This window comes from Crotalus tigris, unplaced genomic scaffold (assembly GCF_016545835.1).
Source record: "Crotalus tigris isolate CLP2741 ecotype Arizona unplaced genomic scaffold, ASM1654583v1 scf7180000017576.4783729, whole genome shotgun sequence".
Taxonomy (NCBI): Eukaryota; Metazoa; Chordata; class Lepidosauria; order Squamata; family Viperidae; genus Crotalus; species Crotalus tigris.
In genome coordinates, this window is record NW_024096487.1 from 4,234,723 (window position 1) to 4,255,870 (window position 21,148).

Consider the following 21,148-nt stretch of genomic DNA (forward strand, 5'->3'; position numbering starts at 1 on the left):
GGCGTGGCCCACTGGGTGGGTGTGGCCAGCTCCATGTCACTCATGTCAGGGGCACCTCTGTGGACCTGGGCAGGAATGAGGCGCATCCGAGGATGGGGAAGGGTGGGTGGGAGGGACACGGGGCGAGCGCCAGGGCATGGTCCACTGGAGGAGGCTCACTGAGCCTCAGGCTGTGCCAGGGCCCCTGGACAGTGGCATGCACTGCCCAGAGCCCTGGGCAGCAGAGATCAAGTGCCCAGCCAGGCTTTTGAGGTCCCACGGCATCAGGACGCCACAGCCCTGCCTAGTCTAGCCACACTTCCCCAAGGGGGCGCCCAGCTGCACTTACCTCCTCCTCAATGCTGTTTCTGCTATGCTCACTCTCCTTGGCCAGGTTGCTCATGGTGGGTGCAGGAGGACAAAGGGAGGCCCACTCCCTCTCCATGCAAGGAAACCTGGCTTCGTAACCAAAGCATCCTCAGCAATAGGATGGGAGACCACCAGGGAATGGCAAAAGGGCAACAGGGCTGCTGGTGGCCAAGTGCTAAAGCAGGACTTCCCTCAGACCCTCCCTCCCTCCCTCTTATTGCAATCTCCTTCCTTCCTTCCTTCCTTCCTTCCTTCCTTCCTTCCTTCCTTCCTTCCTTCCTCTCTCCCTCCCTCCCTCCCTCCCTCCTTCCTTCCTTCCTTCCTTCCTTCCTTCCTTCCTTCCTTCCTTCCTTCCTTCCTTCCTGTGTTTGGGGATTATGTGTGTGGGACCTGGTCTTTGGGTGTCATGTAAATTTCGTTGTATGTGTATACTGTGTATACACACACAATGACAATAAAGTTTATTTATTTATTTATTTTATTTCCTTCCTTCCTTCCTCCCTCCTTCCTCCCTCTGTCCCTCCTTCTCTTTTTCCTTCCTTCCCTTTTTCCTTCCTTCCTTCCTTCCTTCCTTCCTTCCTTCCTTCCTTCCTTCCTTCCTTCCTTCCTTCCTTCCTTCCTTCCTTCCTGTGTTTGGGGATTATGTGTGTGAGACCTGGTCTTTGGGTGTCATGTAAATTTCGTTGTATGTGTATACTGTGTATACACACACAATGACAATAAAGTTTATTTATTTATTTATTTTATTTCCTTCCTTCCTTCCTCCCTCCTTCCTCCCTCCGTCCCTCCTTCTCTTTTTCCTTCCTTCCCTTTTTCCTTCCTTCCTTCCTTCCTTCCTTCCTTCCTTCCTTCCTTCCTTCCTTCCTTCCTTCCTGTGTTTGGGGATTATGTGTGTGGGACCTGGTCTTTGGGTGTCATGTAAATTTTGTTTATTTATTTATTTATTTATTTATTTATTTATTTATTTAATTTCCTTCCTTCCTTCCTTGTTTTCTCCCTCCCTCCCCTTCTTCCCTGCCTCCCTCCTTTTCAGTCCCATCTCCTTCCTTCTTTCCCTAACTTTCTTCCTGTTTCCCTCCCCTCCTCCCCTCCCTCCTTCTCTCTGTGCCCAGGAGGGGACGAGGAGAGGGGGAGAGGTTGGCAGCCCTTCTCTCAAAGAATAAAAGTTGGAAGAGACCGTTGAGGTCTTTAGTCCAAGCTCCTGCTCATGCAAGGGACATATACCATTCCAGACAATGGAATATCCAGTCTCTACTTAAAAGCCTCCAGTGATGGAGCATCCACAATTTCTGAAGGCAAGCCTTTTCACTGGTTAGTTGTTTTCACAAGTCCTTAGTTCTAGGCTGGTTTTCTTCTTGATTAGTTTCCATCTATTACTGTATTTGCCTTCTGATGCTTTGGAAAATAGGTTGATCCCTTCTTCTCTGTGGCAGCCCATCAAATATTGGAACACTGCTATCATGTCACTACACCTAGTTCTTTTCACTAAGCTAGACATACTCAATTCCCACAAACTTTTGTCATATGTTTTAGCCTCCAGCCCCCTAATCATCTATGTTTACCATCCATTTAGACCAGATGGTCCCCCTGGTTTGGTTTATAGAACAGTGGCCACAAGCAGAGCCTTCTCAGAGACAGCACCCCCATTATAAAACTTTCTCCCAAGGAAAATACAAACAGTGCAACCCTCACCCATTTAGAGGCAACTCCAAACACACTGTTCAGCCAGGTATATGTAAAACAACAACACATTTTATGACCAAACAGCACTAAGTAAATTACTACTACTATTTTTCTTTCTTAAAATACATACTTTTAATATTGTTTTAAGCAGTGCTAGTGATGCTTTACAATAGCTGTCTTTGAGAGTTTTCTTGTAAACCACCCTGGATTTCTCAGAAACTTTTAATTTTAAATTAGATGTTGATTTAATAAATTAGGCAGAAGAAACAAATGTATGTGTATGAGAGACAGAGAGAGAGAGATCCCCTTTTTGTAAGTTTGCTTACTCTGCAACTCCCTGCTGGCTCAATCTCTCTCTCTCTCTCTCTCTCTCTCACACACACACACACACACACATAAACACCACACACAGAGACAGGTTAATAAAAAAGAGGAGGGGGGGAGAGAGGTGGAAGCTCTCCTTTTTTGTAAAACCTCGGCTTCCTCCTCCCCTACTTGCTCTCTCTGTGTCTCTGTCTCTCTTACACACACACACACACACACACACAAACACACCCTTCCTGTTTTCTCCTCCTCGTCTTTTTCCTCAGCTGCACCTGAATGGAGTGGGAGGAAGTTAAAAAAAAGAGAAGGGGTGGAAAAATGGGGGAAGATTCCTCCTCCTCCTCCTCTTCCACTCCTGACCGGGCCTGGCCAGGTTAAGCTGGGAGGGGAGGGCAAGCTAAAGCAAATGAGCTGCTCCTGCACACCACCAGCCCCTGAGCGCTAGCTGTTTCCTGCACGTGCTCCAAGGCACCCAGCTGAGTTGAGGTGGGCCAGGGCTGGGGGAGTGGAGGGGCGGTCCCTTGCCATTTCTGGGACAGCCCGGGGGGCCAAATCTGGGCCCTCCCCAGGGCGCATCTGGCCCGGGGGCCTTGTGTTTGACATGTCTGCCCTATGCAATCATACATCTCCCTGTAGATTTCAGGATCCCTTTGCTTTCATATGATAGGTAGTCCTCAATGCAGATTGCATAGCAATGACAACACATGGACCTAAACACAAGTTTCCATTTCTGCTTCTGCTACTGTGTTTTGAACCACAGTTACCTTCGAGAAGGACTCCATTTTTTTCACATCTTGCCATTTGCCCTCTGAATATCCCTTGTGGATATGCAGATTCTTTATTTCTTCTTTGTTTCGGAAGGGAACCCCACTATTCCCCTAGCCTGTGGTCTATATGAAGACATGCATTAGGACTCAGGATCTCCTGGGTCCATTTTGGGTCTTCTTCTGACCAGCAAGTACCTGAATTTGATTTGAGATTCTTGAGGAAACGTGAAGAAGATAAGATATTCTACTTCAGGATTTAAAAGAATCACCTTGATTCTTATAGCTGCACAAGAAATCACGTAAAAGAGATTGAAATGGACAGCAAAATCTATATATAAAACAATGGCTTTCTTGTCATTTTCTCACTTACTCAGAGTAGAAGGAGATGGAGGTGGACGAAGTACAGAATAGAAAACAGCTGGAAGGGACCTTGGAGGTCTTATAGTCAAGCTCCCTTCCCTAGCAGGAGACCCTACACCATTTTAGACAAGTGACTGTCTAGTCTTTTCTTAAAAACCTCCAGTGATGGAATGCCCATGATTTCTGAAGGCAAGCTGTTCCACTGGTTGATTGTCCTCACTGTTAGGAAGTTTCTTCTTAGTACTAGGTTGCTTTCTCTTTGGTCAGTTTCCAACCATTGTTTCTTGTTCTGCCCTCTGGTGCTTTGGAGAATAGTTTGACACCCTCTTCTTTGTGGCAGCCCCTCAAATACTGAAACACTGCTATCGTGTCATCCTTGTTTCTCCTTTTGTTTAGACTAGCCAAACCTAAGTCCTGCAGCCATTCTTCATATGTTTTAGTCTCCAGGCCTTTGATCATCTTAGTTTTTCTTCTCTGCATTTTTTTCTAAAGTCTCAATATCTTTTTTGTAATGTAGAGACCAAAACTGGATGTAGTATTCCAGGAGTAGCAGAATCCAAATTTGGGGATTTATTTTGGAGCATTTCCTGCTTATTTGCAAGTGTGCCAGGTATGACTGAGATGTGATGGTCATCCACTACAAAAAGCAATAGCATAGAATATTCAAATATACAATTGAAAGAACTGAAAATATGAAATGAATCATAATAATAAGGTATGAGAGGGTCCACACAGCATAACAAAGCCAGGCAAAATCAGGATTTTGTTTTTTATCTTTCTTGCAGAACCGTTTTGGTGGACCTCTATCAGTAAGTTAATATTCATTTAATGTCTTTCATTTCCTTGAAGACTTTTCTGTTATTACTTTTGCATGTAACCACAGCCATCCTCCTGAGACTCACTCCTCTGAAGCATCGCCTGAAATTCCAGGAGTAATTCCAATAGGAATGTGGATATTATTAGGAATAGTTAAAGGAAAACCTTGTAAAGAGCTATGGACATGGCCCTGGAGAAATTAGGCTGAGAAGATGCTTTGAAAATATATATTTTAAGCCTTGAAAATAAAGATATCCTGAGAAAGAAGTTAAGAGTAATTCCTGCCTCATTCAATAGAGGATCACAGGGAAAGAGGGGAAAACCCAGTCAGGTTTTCATTGGCATACCACAGCCTTGCATCTTATTGTTTTCCATGATACTGTTTGACCTGTGAATATCCCCTGTTGCTCTCCAGGCTCATATTGACTTTTTTATTTCCCCCAAGAGAATTCCATTATTGTTCTAGCATGAGGTCCATATGAAGACATGGAATAAGACCGAGGATGGCCTAGGGCCTTTGGGGGCCTTTTTCTGACTAGCAAATATTTGAACCTGAGATTCTTGAAGGAATTTGAAACTGACATGAGCTACTTCTCTGGGATTTCAAAGATCACTTTGCTTCTCATAGTTGCACAAGAAATCTCGATGGATAGTGACGTTGAAGTATATGTATACAGCAATTACTCTGTCATTTTCTAACTTACTTGGAGAGTAGAAGGAGATGGAGGTGGAGGAAGAATAGGAGAAAGGGACTATGTAAAATTGCCAAATATGAACTGTCACAACAGAATTACAAAGATATCCATAATGCAGGAATTATTTTTCTCCTTGTAGGGCTTTAGTCCTAAGAAACAAAAGGCTAGATCGATGGGCATCTTGATAAGTTAATATGCATGTAATAATTCTCATGCTCTTTACGCCTTCTTCACTATCATTCCTGTATATAGGCACAGCCACTCTCTTGAAACTCACACCCAGAAAAATTTTTCCTGATATTCCAGAGGCAATTCTAGTAGGAATTTGGATATTGTAAGAAATGTTGATGGGAATTTATGTGATGATACCATAGCATGCTAATCATCTTTTTTGTAGCCTCAGGATGTATTGATGCCCCTTGTCTCCCCAGAGGACAGGGTTGAACCTCATTTTCTTACATCATAATTTTCATGCATCATACCATTTGCAATCATATCTCCTGTGGATTTCAAGACTCCTATTTGTTTTATAATAGGCTGGATTTCACAAGGACCTCATCCCCATTATTGGTATAATATACTAGCATTGATTACAGTAGCAATGTACAATAGCCTATTATTCTTGTTAGTATTGCTCTATAGGCTTGTGGATAAGCTGATCTTCAAATAATTGAATTTTTAACCAAATTACCATAAAAACTGTGAAAGTTGAGTGATCAGCTGAATTGTTCTTAGTTTTCATTTTTACAATTTCCTATAGAGATTCCCAATCATCCAGGACATGGTTGTCCCAAATGTGCTTTTCCAAAAGGCAACTGATTTTTTTTGGTTTTTTCCTTGAAAACATTTCATTTCTCACCCAAGAAGCTTAGTTCTAACTGAATAGTGGGGAATGGAAGGATTTATGTTCTTTGAGTCATCTAGTTATTAGCTCTCTGAGAATCATTGGGATCACTTGGGGGTTTACCTGTATCCTGAGAGTCACCTGAATAAGAGTGAAAATGGGTGTGTTGTAAACAGAAAATAGGAAGTGTCTAGCGGTTTGCTTCATGATTGTGATAAAAAAGTGGGTCAGAAAACAAGGTCCATATTGTGGTTGCGAGAATATGGAACAATATTGAAAAGGGAAAGAAAAAAAATCTCTGAAAAGATTTAATATATATGCATCTTTTTGGTCCCTATTACTGCATGTTGTGTGAAAGAACACATTCTATATTGGGACAATGAAGGAATTCATACATGTTACACTAAAGATGGTAGTGATGGTGTGGTTGGAGAATTAATGAATGTTACGACAATAGTTATTTTTTGTTTCCCTTTTAGGGCTTGTTCGGTGGTGCAGGTGGACAGGTAAGTAGGCTTTTTTAATTTTGTGCTATTCTGAATGGTCTTCCATCTGAACAAGCACCCCTTTTATCTTTTTCCACCTACGCCAGAAGTATATCTAAAGTCCCCAGAGTGTACTCCTACCTTATGGATAAGGTTGCTAGTATTTGTTCCCAGTTGGAAACCCAAGCATGGTGCAGTCCATGCGAGATGTCTGGGGAAAGATCTTGCCCTTGGAGGAGTTGGTTATTACTTTTAAAAACCTGCATGGCATGGGTCCAGGTTAATTAATGAACCCTCTCAATCCACTGGGATTGGCCTGCCCCATTCCTGCCAGCAGAACAGGCATGCTGCAGAACCCATCAGTCAAGGAATCTCAGTTGGCCAGACCCAGGAGAATGAATTTCTCTGCTGTGGCTCCTACCCTTTGGAAGATCTTATCCCCGAAGGTGAGATTGGCTCCCGGTCTTCTCACCTTCCATAAGGGCCTGAAGACCTGGCTCTGCCAGCTACAGATACTCCCAACGGCAGAGCATCACCCTGGAGGTGGTTGATGAATTAAAAGAATAATCCCTTCTTCCCTCACACATCCTGCTTCTTCCCCATCTTTTAATTGTAACTTTACTTTTGGCTGTAATTCTATTTTTATTGTTTTTATAAATATTTAGCCTTTATGATTTAATTGCTTTCTTGATGTTGTCAGCTGCCCAGACTTGCCTTGAAGCAAGATGGGCAGCAAACATATGTAATAAACAAACAAACAAATAAACAAACCCCTTAGAAATCGATTTAGCACCACATTGGGTTGATAATTCCTCCTGGGGACTGAGCAGCAAAAGATGGAATTCAGATATTGATCATGGATGTGCACGTGGAGAATGTGACAGATGACACAAGAAAGGATGATGTTTCTTTGTGGTGGTTTTTCTCCTTGTAGGGCCATAATTCTAAGAAATCAAATGGTGGATGGATGGGCATGTCGGTAAGATAATATGCATGTAATAGTTCTCATGCTCTTTACGCCTTCTTCACTGTCGTTCCTATATATAGGATGATGTTTCTTTGTGGTGGTGAATTGTGTCAGTAAGGAAGTAATTTCACAATTTAGGTGATTATACGATAGTATGGGCAACATTGTTTTTGTACCTTCAGGAGGTATTGATGCCTCTTGTCTCCCCGAAGTTCAAGGTTGCACAAGAAACTTTAATGGATAGTGATGTTGCAGTTTGTGTATATGGCAATCACTCTGTCATTTTCTAACTTACTTGGAGAGTAGAAGGAGATGGAGGTGGAGGAAGAATGGGAGAGAGGGACTATGTAAAATTGCCAAATATGAACTGCCAAAACAGAATTGCAAAGATATCCATAATGCAGGAATTTTTTTTCTCCTTGTAGGGCCTCAATTTTAAGAAACCAAATAGTGGACGGATGGGCATGTCGGTAAGATAATATGCATGTAATAGTTGTCATGTTCTTTATGCCTTCTTCACTGTCGTTCTTGTATATAGACACAGCCACTCTCTTGACACTCACACCCAGAAACATCTCCTGATATTCCAGAGGCAATTCTAGTAGGAATTTGGATATTGTAAGAAATGTTGATGGGAATTTATGTGATGATATCATAGCATGCTTATCATCTTTTTTGTAGCCTCAGGATGTACTGATGCCCCTTGTCTCCCCGGAGGACAGGGTTGAACCTCATTTTCATACATCATAATTTTCATGCATCATACCATTTGCAATCATATCTCCTGTGGATTTCAAGACTCCTATCTGTTTTATAATAGGCTGGATTTCACAAGGACCTCATCCCCATTATTGGTATAATATACTAGCATTGATTATAGTAGCAATGTACAATAGCCTATTGTTCTTATTATTATTGCTCTATAGGCTTGTGGATAAGCTGATCTTATAAACTGAATCTTGAATTTTTAACCAAATTACCATAAAAACTGTGATCAGCTGAAAGGTTCTTATTTCAGGTTCTTACTTTTCATTTTCACAATTGCCTATGGAGATTCCCAATCATCCAGGTCATGGTTGTCCCAAATGTGCTTTTCTAAACAGCAACTGGCCTTTTTGATTTTTTTCCTTGAACACATTTCATTTCTCATTCATGAAGCTTCTTCAGTTCTAAGTGAGTGGTGGGGAATGGAAGGATTTGTGTTCTTTGAGTCATCTAGTTATTAGCTCTCTAAGAATCATTGAGGTCACTTGGGGGCTTACCTGTAACCTCAGAGCCACCTGAATAAGAGTGAAAATGGGACCTACTTGGAACTGCTGAAAGGGCTTTGTTGTAAATACGAAATAGATAGTGTCCAACAGAAGCTCCTACATAACAGACAAAGAGGAGAAAACAAGTGAAGGAAATCTGCCATTCTGTACGATGCAGGAATACATGAAAACCCCAGGAGGATTTTCAACATACATGCACACTTTAAACCCAAGAATACATTAAGGCAGAAGCTTGTCCACCCCAAGGATAAAACACCCAGACACAAATGAAGCAATGTGATATATGCAGTGATATATGCATATTCAGACACATGCAGATCTGTACATTGGGGAAACAAAACAGAAGTGCATGGCACAACACAGAAAAACAAACCCATCAGGACAGGATTCAGCAGACCATCTGAATCTGAAAGAGAAAGATCACTCTTTTGAAGACAGCAAAGTTCACATTCTGGATGGAGAGGAACACTGGCTTGAAAGAGGGGTCAAAGAGGTCATCTATCTTAAAAGTAAACAGCCCTCTCTCAAAAGAGTGGAGGGGATATGACACCACCTACCTGCATCTCCTGTTTACAACAAAGTCCTTACAACTAACCAAAGAGAGAATCAACCTAGAACTAAGGAGAAACTTCCTGACAGTTAGAAATTTAATCAGGGGAATAACCTGCCTCTAGAAGTGGTGAATGCTCCAACACTGGAAGTTTCTAAGAAGAGACCGGACAGCCATTGTCCAAAATGGTATAGGATGTCCTGCCTGAGCAGGGGGTTGGACTAGATGACCTCCAAGGTGCATTATTATAAAGATGGTAGTGATGGTGTAGTTGGAGAAGTCATGAGTGGTATGACAGTAGTTATCTTTTTTTTCACTTTAAGCGCTTGGGCGGAGGTGGAGGAGGAATGGAAAGTAACCTTTTTTATTTTGTGCTATTCTGAATGCTCTTCCATCTGAACAAGCACCCCTTTTATCTTTTTCCACCTACACCAGAAGTATATCTAAAGAGTATACTCCTACCTGATGGATAAAGTTGCTAGTATTTGTTCCCAGTTGGAAACCAAAGCATGGTGCAGTCCATGTGAGATGCCCGGAGAATATCTTGCCCACTTCTCTGGGATTTTGCTTCTCCTAGTTGCACAAGAAATCTCCATGGATAGTGATGTTGACGTCTGTCTATACGGCAATCACTCTGTCATTTTCTAACTTACTTGGAGAGTAGAAGGAGATGGAGGTGGAAGAAGAATAGAAGAGAGGGACTATGTAAAATTACCAAATATGAACTGCCACAACAGAATTACAAAGATATCCATAATGCAGGAATTTTTTTTCTCCTTGTAGGGCTTCAGTCCTAAGGAAAAAAAATGCTACATCGATGGGCATGTCGATAAGTTAATATGCATGTAATAGTTCTCATGCTCTTTACGCCTTCTTCACTGTCGTTCCTGTACATAGCCACAGCCACTCTCTTGAAACTCACACCCAGAAACATCTCCTGATATTCCAGAGGCAATTCTAGTAGGAATTTGGATATTGTAAGAAATGTTGATGGGAATTTATGTGATGATACCCTAGCTTGCTAATCATCTTTTTTGTAGCCTCAGGATGCACTGATGCCCCTTGTCTCCCCGGAGGACAGGGTTGAACCTCATTTTCTTACATCATAATTTTCATGCATCATACCATTTGCAATCATATCTCCTGTGGATTTCAAGACTCCTATTTGTTTTATAATAGGCTGGATTTCACAAAGATTTAATATATATGCATCTTTTTGGTCCCTATTACTGCATGTTATGTGAAAGAACACATTCTATATCGGGACAATGAAGGAATTCATACATGTTACACTAAAGATGGTAGTGATGGTGTGGTTGGAGAATTCACGAAAGTTATGACAATAGTTATCTTTTGTTTCCCTTTTAGGACATGTTCGGTGGTGCAGGTGGACAGGTAAGTAGGCTTTTTTAATTTTGTGCTATTCTGAATGGTCTTCCATCTGAACAAGCACCCCTTTTATCTTTTTCCACCTACACCAGAAGTATATCTGAAGTCACCAGAGTATACTCCTACCTGATGGACAAGGTTGCTAGTATTTGTTCCCAGTTGGAAACCCAAGCATGGTGCAGTCCATGCGAGATGCCTGGGGGAATATCTTGCCCAGTTATCTGGGAACAGTTTGATCCTGTTGGACACCATGAAGTGGATAGGGTCTTTAATGCTATTAGTGCATCCATCTGTCAATTAGATCATTAGTAATAGTAAAGTTGGAAGGGACCTTGGAGGTCATCTAGTCCAACTCCCTGCTCAGGCAGGAAACCCTACACCATTTCGGACAAATGGCTGTCCAGTCTCTTCTTAAAAACTTCCAGTGTTGGAGTATTTACTGCTTCTGGAGGCAGGCTGTTCCACTGATTAATTGTTCTCACTGTCAGGAAGTTTCTCCTTAGTTCTAGGTTGCTTCTCTCCTTGATTAGTTTCCAGCCCTTGCTCCTTGTCCTGCCTTCAGGTGCTTTGGAAAATAGCTTAGTTCCCTCTTCTTTATGGCAGCCCCTGAGATATTGGAATATTGCTATCATATCCCCCCTTGTCCTTCTCTTCGTTAAACTAGACATACCCAATTCTAGCAACCGTTCCTTATATGTTTTAGCCTCCAGTCCCCTAATCACCTTTGTTGCTCTTCTCTGTACTCTTTCTAGAGTCTCAACATCTTTTTTACATCGTGGTGACCAAAACTGGATTCAGTATTCCAAGTGTAGCCTTACCAAGGCATTGAAGAGTGGTATTAATACTTCATGTGATCTTGATTCTATCCCTCTGTTAATGCAGCCTAGCACTGTGTTGGCCTTTTTGGCAGTTGCAGCACACTGCTGGCTCATATTTAGGAGATGGTTGGAGAAAGCCCCCAGGATGATGACTGCCAGGTGGATTCAAGCAGAGATAAATTCTTCACTGCAAGAGGGAACATTATTGGACCCTTTTGGGTGCAATTGGAGGAGTTGGTTATTACTTTTAAAAACCTGCATGGCATGGGTCCAGGTTAATTAATGAACCCTCTCAGTCCACTGGGATTGGCCTGCCCCATCCATGCCAGCAGAACAGGCATGCTGCAGAACCCATCAGTCAAGGAATCTCAGTTGGCCAGAACCAGGAGAATGAATTTCTCTGTTGTGGCTCCTACCCTTTGGAAGATCTTATCCCCAAAGGTGAGATTGGCTCCCACTCTTCTCACCTTCCATAAGGGCCTGAAGACCTGGCTCTGCCAGCTGCAGATACTCCCAAGGGCAGAGCATCACCCTGGAGGTGGTTGATGAATTAAAGAATAATATCTTCTTCCCGTCACACATCCTGCTTCTTCCCCATCTTTTAATTGTAACTTTACTTTTGGCTGTAATTCTATTTTTATTGTTTTTATAAATATTTAGCCTTTATGATTTAATTGCTTTTTTGATATTGTCAGCTGCCCAGACTTGCTTTGAAGCAAAATGGGCAGGAAAACATATGCAACAAACAAACAAACACATAAATAAATGCCTTAGAAATAGATTTAGCACCACATTGGGTTGAAAATTCCTCCTGGGGACTGAGCAGCAAAAGGTGGAATTCAGATATTGACCATAGATGTGCACGTGAGGAATGTGACAGATGACACGAGAAAGGATGATGTTTCTTTGTGGTGGTGAATTGTGTCAGTAAGGAAGTAATTTCACAATTTAGGTGATTATACGATAGTATGGGCAACATTGTTTTTGCACCTTCAGGAGGTGTTGATGCCCCTTATCTCCCCGAAGTGCAGGGTTGAACCTCATTTTCCTGCATCATACCCTATGCAATCATACAACATCTCCTGTGGATTTCAGGACCCCTTTGCTTTCATATGATAGGTAGTCCTCAACGCAGGTTGAATAGGAGTGATGACACATGGACCTAAGCACAAGTTTCCATTTCTGCTTCTGCTATTCTGTTTTGAACCACAGTTACCTTCCAGAAGGGCTCCATTTTACTTGAACAAACAACAGAGGCCCAGGTTCACAAACATGCCAAAAACCTTAACCACAACAACATAGTTTCAAAAGCATCCATAATCCTGGATGATTTTTTCCCTCCTTTTTTGCAGAACGGCCAATCTGGTGGTGGAATGTTGGGTTTATTAGTGGTGAATCAGTATACATTTAATGCTTCCCATGTTCATTATATTTGCAATGTTATTCCTTGTGTACATAACCACAGCCACCTCTTGAAACTCAGGATGATGACTGCCAGGTGGATTGAAGCAGAGATAAATTCTTCACTGCAGGAGGGCTCATTTCTGGGGCCATTTAAGAAGGCCCTGGTTCGCTCCCTTCTTAGAAAAACATCACTTGATCCCACCTGCCTGGATAATTTCCATCCAGTTTCCCATTTTCTCTTTCTAAGGAAGGTGGTAAAATCAGTGATTGATTGGCATCTCCACAGGATCTTGGAGCAAACAGATTATCTAGATCCCTTCCAGTCAAGATTCAGGCCCAAGAAACGAAACAGCATAGGTTGCATTTGTCAATGATCTATGGTGAGAGCAGGATTGGGACGGTGCAACCATCCTTGTTCTCCTTAACCTCTCTTCAGCCTTTAATAAGTTCAGTTTGCTGGCAATGGCCCAGAATTCTTGCGTATATTTGGCTACTGGCCGTTTGCCTTGCCTCATTGTTTTTATCCTTTTGTGGGCTTGGCGATGAGCCAGGGGGTCCTCAAATCACCTTCTCAGAGAGGACATGAAACTGTTGAAGTCATTGAGCTCTGGGGCATTGGAGTCATGCAAGTTCATCACCCAATCTGCGGCCGTCCAGGGCAGATTGCACAATCCGATATGGGCTTTGTCGCTGGGGATGTCCCGCCTGTATTCCTCCATGCAGCTGAGGACTTGGGTTAGGAAAAACCCCAAGCGTGTTGGCCCCTTTTGAATTTCATGTCCAGCAGCAGGAGTCTTTGAATGGACTGATGCCTTCGTTGTAGGTGATAGTGTCTTCCATCCAGATTGCCATCTATGGTTCAGCGGGGAGTGGGGACTACTGGATCAGCAGATGTCCCCGGGGCTGCAGATTCCACTTCCTCCTCGGTGTCTCTCCCTTTGCGGCTCCAGGAGCTGGGGCGGCCGTAGGGCTCAGAATTCTCCTCTCCTAGGGAGCTGAGAGTTCTCTTCATCAGGTCAATAGCTTTCTCTAGGATCCAGCCCGAGTACGGTGACCAGCTCCCTTCCTCTTCACTTGCATGCAGGGATCTCTCCATCTCCTGCTTCCATTCTGATTGGTTGGCCCCCTGTCTCAGGGTCACCTTTGGTGATTTCTTTTCCCACTTACCTTTCTTTCCAATGCCCATTGACCACTGAGATTTGTGGTCCCGTGTCTCCACCACCTCTTCTCTTGAGGAATCTGACCTCTCAGATCCCGACATCTGGCAGGGTTTCAGTCGGAGCAGTGGCTCCCTTTCCGGGGAGTTTTCTCCCTTCCTTGCTCGGTCGTCTGACATGGTAATTTTTGCAAAGTCCCCAGGCAAGTTTCTCCCTTTTCCCTTCCAAGTGGACTAATTCTGCAGGTCCTGTCTAATGTAAGGACCCACCCCACTTTGCATCTTAAGACAGAACTCTTGGAATATTTCTTCCAACAGGCATCCTTTATTAAGAGAAAATGGTAGCAGGTGTTCTAGACAGGATCTAGGGCCCAAGCTCTATGGTTCAAGATTTTAAGAGGTCCCCAGCAGCCCCATCCCCCCATCTTTCCAGCGACAATCCCAGGCGTTACATTTCCACCCCCTTTTACCTCACTGTCGGTGGAAGGGAGACTTCAGAGAGGAGTAGATGAAAGCTGATGGCCTTATTGTTATGACTTAGTCCTTTTGGTGGTATCCACATTCAATTCCTTTGAAGTTGTACCGAAGGAAGTGAGGACCATAAAATGCCTTTGTTCACTCCCTTTCCCCTTCATTGTATGACAGAATCCAGAGAAGGCAGAAATGGGGTTTTCCATAGTCGATAACTAAAGATGAAATATAATTGGATTCTGACACAGAGATAAATTCTTCACTGCAAGAGTGGATATTTCTAAACCCTTTTGGGTGCAATTGGAGGAGTTGATTATTCCCTTTAAAAATCTGCATGGCATGGGTCCAGGTTAATTAATGAACCATTTCAGCCCAATGGGATTGGCCTGGCCCATCCATGCCAGCACAACAGGCATGCTGCACAACCCATCAGTCAAGGAATCTCAGTTGGCCGGACCCAGGAGAATGAATTTCTTTGCTGTGGCTCCTACCCTTTGGAAGATCTTAACCCCGAAGGTGAGATTGGCTCCCGGTCTTCTAACCTTCCATAAGGGCCTGAAGACCTGGCTCTGCCAGCTACAGATACTCCCAACGGCAGAGCATCACCCTGGAGGTGGTTGATGAATTAAAAGAAAAATCCCTTCTTCCCCTCACATATTCTGCTTCTTCCCCATCTTTTAATTGTAGCTTTACTTTTGGTTGTAATTCTATTTTTATTGTTTTTATAAATATTTAGCCTTTATGATTTAATTGCTTTGTTGATATTGTCAGCTGCCCAGACTTGCTTTGAAGCAAAATGGGCAGCAAAACAAACAAACAAACACATAAATAAACCCCTTAGAAATAGATTTAGCGCCACATTGGGTTGAAAATTCCTCCTGCGGACTGAGCAGCAAAAGGTGGAATTCAGATATTGACCATGGATGTACAGGTGGAGAATGTGACAGATGACAGGAGCATGAGGACATTTCTTTGTGGTGGTGAATTATGTCAATAAGGAAGTAATTTCACAATTTAGGTGATTATACGATAGTATGGGCAACATTGTTTTTGCACCTTCAGGAGGTGTTGATGGCTCTTATCTCCCCGAAGTGCAGGGTTGAACCTCATTTTCATGCATCATAATTTTCATGAATCATATCATTTGCAATCGTATCTCCTGTGGATTTCAAGACTCCTATTTGTTTTATAATAGGCTGGATTTCACAAGGACCTCATCCCCATTTATTGGTATAATATACTAGCATTGATTACAGTAGCAATGTACAATAGCCTACTATTCTTGTTAGTATTGCTCTATGGGCTTGTGGATAAGCTGATCTTCAAATAATTGATTTTTTAACCAAATTACCATAAAAACTGTGAAAGTTGACTGATCAGCTGAAATGTTCTTAGTTTTCATTTTTACAATTGCCTATAGAGATTCCCAATCATCCAGGACATGGTTGTCCCAAATTTACTTTTCCAAAAGGCAGCTGAATTTTTGTTTTTTTCCTTGAAAACATTTCATTTCTCATCCAAGAGACTTCTTCAGTTCTAACTGAATAGTGGGGAATGGAAGGATTTATGTTCTTTGAGTCATCTAGTTATTAGCTCTCTGAGAAACATTCGGGTCACTTGGGGGTTTACCTGTATCCTGAGAGTCACCTGAATAAGAGTGAAAATGGGTGTGTTGTAAACAGAAAATAGGAAGTGTCTAGCGGTTTGCTTCATGATTGTGATAAAAAAGTGGGTCAGAAAACAAGGTCCATATTGTGGTTGCGAGAATATGGAACAATATTGAAAAGGGAAAGAAAAAAAATCTCTGAAAAGATTTAATATATATGCATCTTTTTGGTCCCTATTACTGCATGTTGTGTGAAAGAACACATTCTATATTGGGACAATGAAGGAATTCATACATGTTACACTAAAGATGGTAGTGATGGTGTGGTTGGAGAATTAATGAATGTTATGACAATAGTTATTTTTTGTTTCCCTTTTAGGGCTTGTTCGGTGGTGCAGGTGGACAGGTAAGTAGGCTTTTTTAATTTTGTGCTATTCTGAATGGTCTTCCATCTGAACAAGCACCCCTTTTATCTTTTTCCACCTACGCCAGAAGTATATCTAAAGTCCCCAGAGTGTACTCCTACCTTATGGATAAGGTTGCTAGTATTTGTTCCCAGTTGGAAACCCAAGCATGGTGCAGTCCATGCGAGATGCCTGGGGAAAGATCTTGCCCTTGGAGGAGTTGGTTATTACTTTTAAAAACCTGCATGGCATGGGTCCAGGTTAATTAATGAACCCTCTCAATCCACTGGGATTGGCCTGCCCCATTCCTGCCAGCAGAACAGGCATGCTGCAGAACCCATCAGTCAAGGAATCTCAGTTGGCCAGACCCAGGAGAATGAATTTCTCTGCTGTGGCTCCTACCCTTTGGAAGATCTTATCCCCGAAGGTGAGATTGGCTCCCGGTCTTCTCACCTTCCATAAGGGCCTGAAGACCTGGCTCTGCCAGCTACAGATACTCCCAACGGCAGAGCATCACCCTGGAGGTGGTTGATGAATTAAAAGAATAATCCCTTCTTCCCTCACACATCCTGCTTCTTCCCCATCTTTTAATTGTAACTTTACTTTTGGCTGTAATTCTATTTTTATTGTTTTTATAAATATTTAGCCTTTATGATTTAATTGCTTTCTTGATGTTGTCAGCTGCCCAGACTTGCCTTGAAGCAAGATGGGCAGCAAACATATGTAATAAACAAACAAACAAATAAACAAACCCCTTAGAAATCGATTTAGCACCACATTGGGTTGATAATTCCTCCTGGGGACTGAGCAGCAAAAGATGGAATTCAGATATTGATCATGGATGTGCACGTGGAGAATGTGACAGATGAGACAAGAAAGGATGATGTTTCTTTGTGGTGGTTTTTCTCCTTGTAGGGCCATAATTCTAAGAAATCAAATGGTGGATGGATGGGCATGTCGGTAAGATAATATGCATGTAATAGTTCTCATGCTCTTTACGCCTTCTTCACTGTCGTTCCTATATATAGGATGATGTTTCTTTGTGGTGGTGAATTGTGTCAGTAAGGAAGTAATTTCACAATTTAGGTGATTATACGATAGTATGGGCAACATTGTTTTTGCACCTTCAGGAGGTGTTGATGCCCCTTGTCTCCCCGAAGTGCAGGGTTGAACCTCATTTTCCTGCATCATACCCTATGCAATCATACAACATCTCCTGTGGATTTCAGGACCCCTTTGCTTTCCTATGATAGGTAGTCCTCAATGCAGGTTGAATAGGATTGATGACACATGGACCTAAGCACAAGTTTCCATTTCTGCTTCTGCTATTCTGTTTTGAACCACAGTTACCTTCCAGAAGGGCTCCATTTTACTTGAACAAACAACAGAGGCCCAGGTTCACAAACATGCCAAAAACCTTAACCACAACAACATAGTTTCAAAAGCATCCATAATCCTGGATGATTTTTTTTCTCCTTTTTTGCAGGACGGCCAATCTAGTGGTGGAATGTTGGGTTTATTAGGGGTGAGTCAGTATACCTTTAATGCTTCTTATTTTCATTATATTTGCAATGTTATTCTTTGTGTAGATAACCACAGCCACCTCTTGAGAGCCAGTCTCCTGAAACATCTGATATTGCAGGAACAATTCTAGCAGGAATTTGGCTATTGTAAGGAATGTTGAAAGGATAAAGTTTGTAGAGAGCTATGGATATGAGCATGGGGAAGCTAGGCAGAGATGGCTGTTGGAAAAACACATTTTAATCTCAGGAAACTGGAAGCATGAGAAAGAAGCTGAGAGTTATTCTTGCCCAATTCATTAGAGGATCATAGGGAGGGAGTGAAACTTCCAAACTTCTTGGGGTAACAAATCCCTGCAGCTCTTTTTTCACATCTTGCCATTTGCCCTCTGAATATCTCTTTTGGATATGCCGATTCTTAATTTCTTCTTTGTTTCTCAAAGGAACCCCACTATTGCCCTAGCTTGCGGTCTATATGAAGACATTCATGAGGACTCAGGATTGCCTGGTCTATTTTGGGTCTTCTTCTGAGATGAGATTCTTCTCTGACATTTCAAAGACTACTTTGCTTCTCATAGCTGCACAAGAAATCTCGATGGATAGTGATGTTCAGAGGCAATTGTTTGTTTATACAGCAATCACTCTGTAATTTGCTAACTTACTTGGAGAGTAGAAGGAGATGGAGGTGGAGGAAGAATAGGAGAGAGGGACGATGTAAGGGACTATGTAAAATTGCCAAATATGAACTGCCAAAACAGACAAATGCAGGAAAAAAAACAGGAGAAGAAACAGCAGATCTATGGTGAGAACAGGATTGGGACAGTGCAACCATCCTTGTTCTCCTTAACCTCTCGTCAGCCTTTAATAACAGCTGCTGTCGCCAAGCAGCTTGTATTCAACAAGCGAGCTGTGAAGAAGTGGGGGAGGAAGGCTATGTTATGGGGGAAGCGGCGGGGGGAGGAAAAGCCCTTACTTAGATGCCCCCTGTGAAACAGTCGTTCGACACCCCAAAGGGGTCGCGACCCACAGGTTGAGAACCACTGGTCTATATAAAGCTGCTGGGGGAGGTCATTTGCAATCATGGGTTGAGTGTTGATGGGTCATCAGTATGCTGATTATATTCAACTTTATATCTCCACCCCTGGGGATCCAAGTGATGCTTGCGCTGCCCTCTCTCTGTGTCTTGAGGCTGTGGGGTCCTGGAGGGGGGAACATCTGGTTTTGGCTGAACCTTGGCATGACCAAATGGCTTTAGGTGCATGGAGCTTCAATATCTGGGACTTCACTGGCTGCTGGTTTGCTTCCTGTTGCAATGCAAGGAGTTGGTTATTACCTTTAAAACCCTGCATGGCATGGGTCCAGGTTATGACAATGCTGAACAACATGACCTATGACCTATCCTCAAAGTTATGATAGTTGCACTGTGACTGGGATTTAGGTGCTTGGCAACTGGCTCACATTTATCACGGCTGCCGTATTCCGCAGTCGTGTGATCCTGACTTGCAATGTGCCCAGCCAGCCTACAAAAAGAAAAGTCAATGGGGGAAGCTTTGCTTAATGATTGCGATAAAAAAGTGAGTCACGAAACATATTGTGGTTTTAAGAATATGGAACAATATTGGCCAAAGCCAAGTCCTGCAGCTGTTCTTCATATGTTTTAGTCTCCAGGTCTTTGATCATCTTAGTTGCTCTTCTTTGCATTTTTGATAAAGTCTCAACATCTTTTTTGTAATGTAGAGACCAAAACAGGTTGTAGTATTCCAGGAGTAGCAGAATCTAAATTTGGAGATTTATTTTGGAGCATTTCCTGTTTATTTGCGAGTGTGCTGGGTATGACTCAGATGTAATAGCCATCCACTATAAAAAGCCCTGGATTGCATACAACATTCAAATATACAATTGAAAGAACAGAAAGCATGAAATGAATCATAATAACAAGGTATGAGAGGGTCCACACAGCATAACAAAGCCAGGATTTTATTCTTTATCTTTCTTACAGAACTTACCTGGAGTACTTAGTAGCCTAACATCAGTAAGTTGATATTCATTTAACATCTCTAATTCCCTTGAAGTCTTTTCTGTTATTCCTTTTGCATGTAACCACAGCCACCCACTTGAGACTCACTCCTTTGAAGCATCGCCTGAAATTCCAGGAGTAATTCCAATAGGAATGTAGTTATTGTTAGGAATATTTAAAGGATACCCTGATGCCCCTTGTCTCCCCAGAGGACAGGATTGAACCTCATTTTCATACATCATAATTTCCATGCATCATACCATTTGACCATTTGCAATCATATCTCCTGTGGATTTCAAGACTCCTATTTGTTTTATAATAGGCTGGATTTCACAAGGACCTCATCCCCACTTCTTGGTATAATATACTAGCATTGATTACAGTAGCATTGTACAATAGCCTATTATTCTTGTTAGTATTGCTCTATAGGCTTGTGGATAAGCTGATCTTCAAATAAACACTCTTTTGAATTTTTAACCAAATTACCATAAAAACTGTGAAAGTTGAGTGATCAGCTGAAATATTCTCAGTCAATGGGGGAAGCTTTGCTTAATGATTGCGATAAAAAAGTGAGTCACGAAATATATTGTGGTTGTGAGAATATGAACCATATTGAAAAGGGAAATAAAAAAAATCTCTCAAAAGATTTAATATATATGCATCTTTTTGGTCCCTATTACTGCACGTTGTGTGAAAGACTGCATTCTATATCCGGACAATGAAGGAATTCATATATGTTACACTAAAGATGGTAGTGATGGTGTGGTTGGAGAAGTCATGAATTTTACAACAATAGTTATCTTTTGTTTCCCTTTTAGGGTGGTGCAGGTGGACAGGTAAGTAGCCTTTTTTTTCATTTTGTGCTATTCTGAATGCTCTTCCATCTGAACAAGCACCCCTTTTATCTTTTCCCACCTACACCAAAAGTATACCTAAAGTACCCAGAGTATACCTCTACCTGAGGGACAAAGTTTCTAGTATTCGTTCCCAGTTGGAAACACAAGCATGGTGCAGGATCGTGTGATATGCCCAGGGGAAGATCTTGCCCAATTATTTGGGAACAGTTTGATCCTGTTGGATCCAATGAAGGGGATAGAGTCTTTAATGCTATTAGTGCACCCACCTGTCAATTAGATCATTGACCCATCTGGTTGTGAAAGCCCCCAGGATGATGACTGCCAGGTGGATTCAAGCATAGATAAATTCTTCACTTCAAGAGGGGACATTTCTGGACCCCTTTGGGTGCAATTGGA

At 42.2% G+C, this 21,148-nt stretch overlaps 1 protein-coding gene across 40 annotated transcripts in view; it reads left to right on the forward strand.

Annotated features, from left to right (window-relative positions):
- LOC120315382 (putative glycine-rich cell wall structural protein 1) overlaps positions 1–21,148 on the forward strand; it is a 52,326-nt gene that overhangs the window by 4,416 nt on the left and 26,762 nt on the right. For 12 of the 40 annotated variants that reach the window (XM_039359675.1, XM_039359829.1, XM_039359651.1 and 9 more), the window contains exons 4-13: positions 4,268–4,291; positions 6,317–6,343; positions 7,257–7,301; positions 7,715–7,759; positions 10,479–10,505; positions 16,334–16,360; positions 17,274–17,318; positions 17,845–17,883; positions 19,878–19,910; positions 20,714–20,731. In XM_039359675.1, coding sequence (XP_039215609.1) covers positions 4,268–4,291; positions 6,317–6,343; positions 7,257–7,301; positions 7,715–7,759; positions 10,479–10,505; positions 16,334–16,360; positions 17,274–17,318; positions 17,845–17,883; positions 19,878–19,910; positions 20,714–20,731 — 330 coding nt within the window. The remainder of the gene's footprint in view (positions 1–4,267; positions 4,292–6,316; positions 6,344–7,256; positions 7,302–7,714; positions 7,760–10,478; positions 10,506–16,333; positions 16,361–17,273; positions 17,319–17,844; positions 17,884–19,877; positions 19,911–20,713; positions 20,732–21,148) is intronic. The other 28 variants (XM_039359737.1, XM_039359751.1, XM_039359685.1 and 25 more) reach the window with 20 other exon arrangements.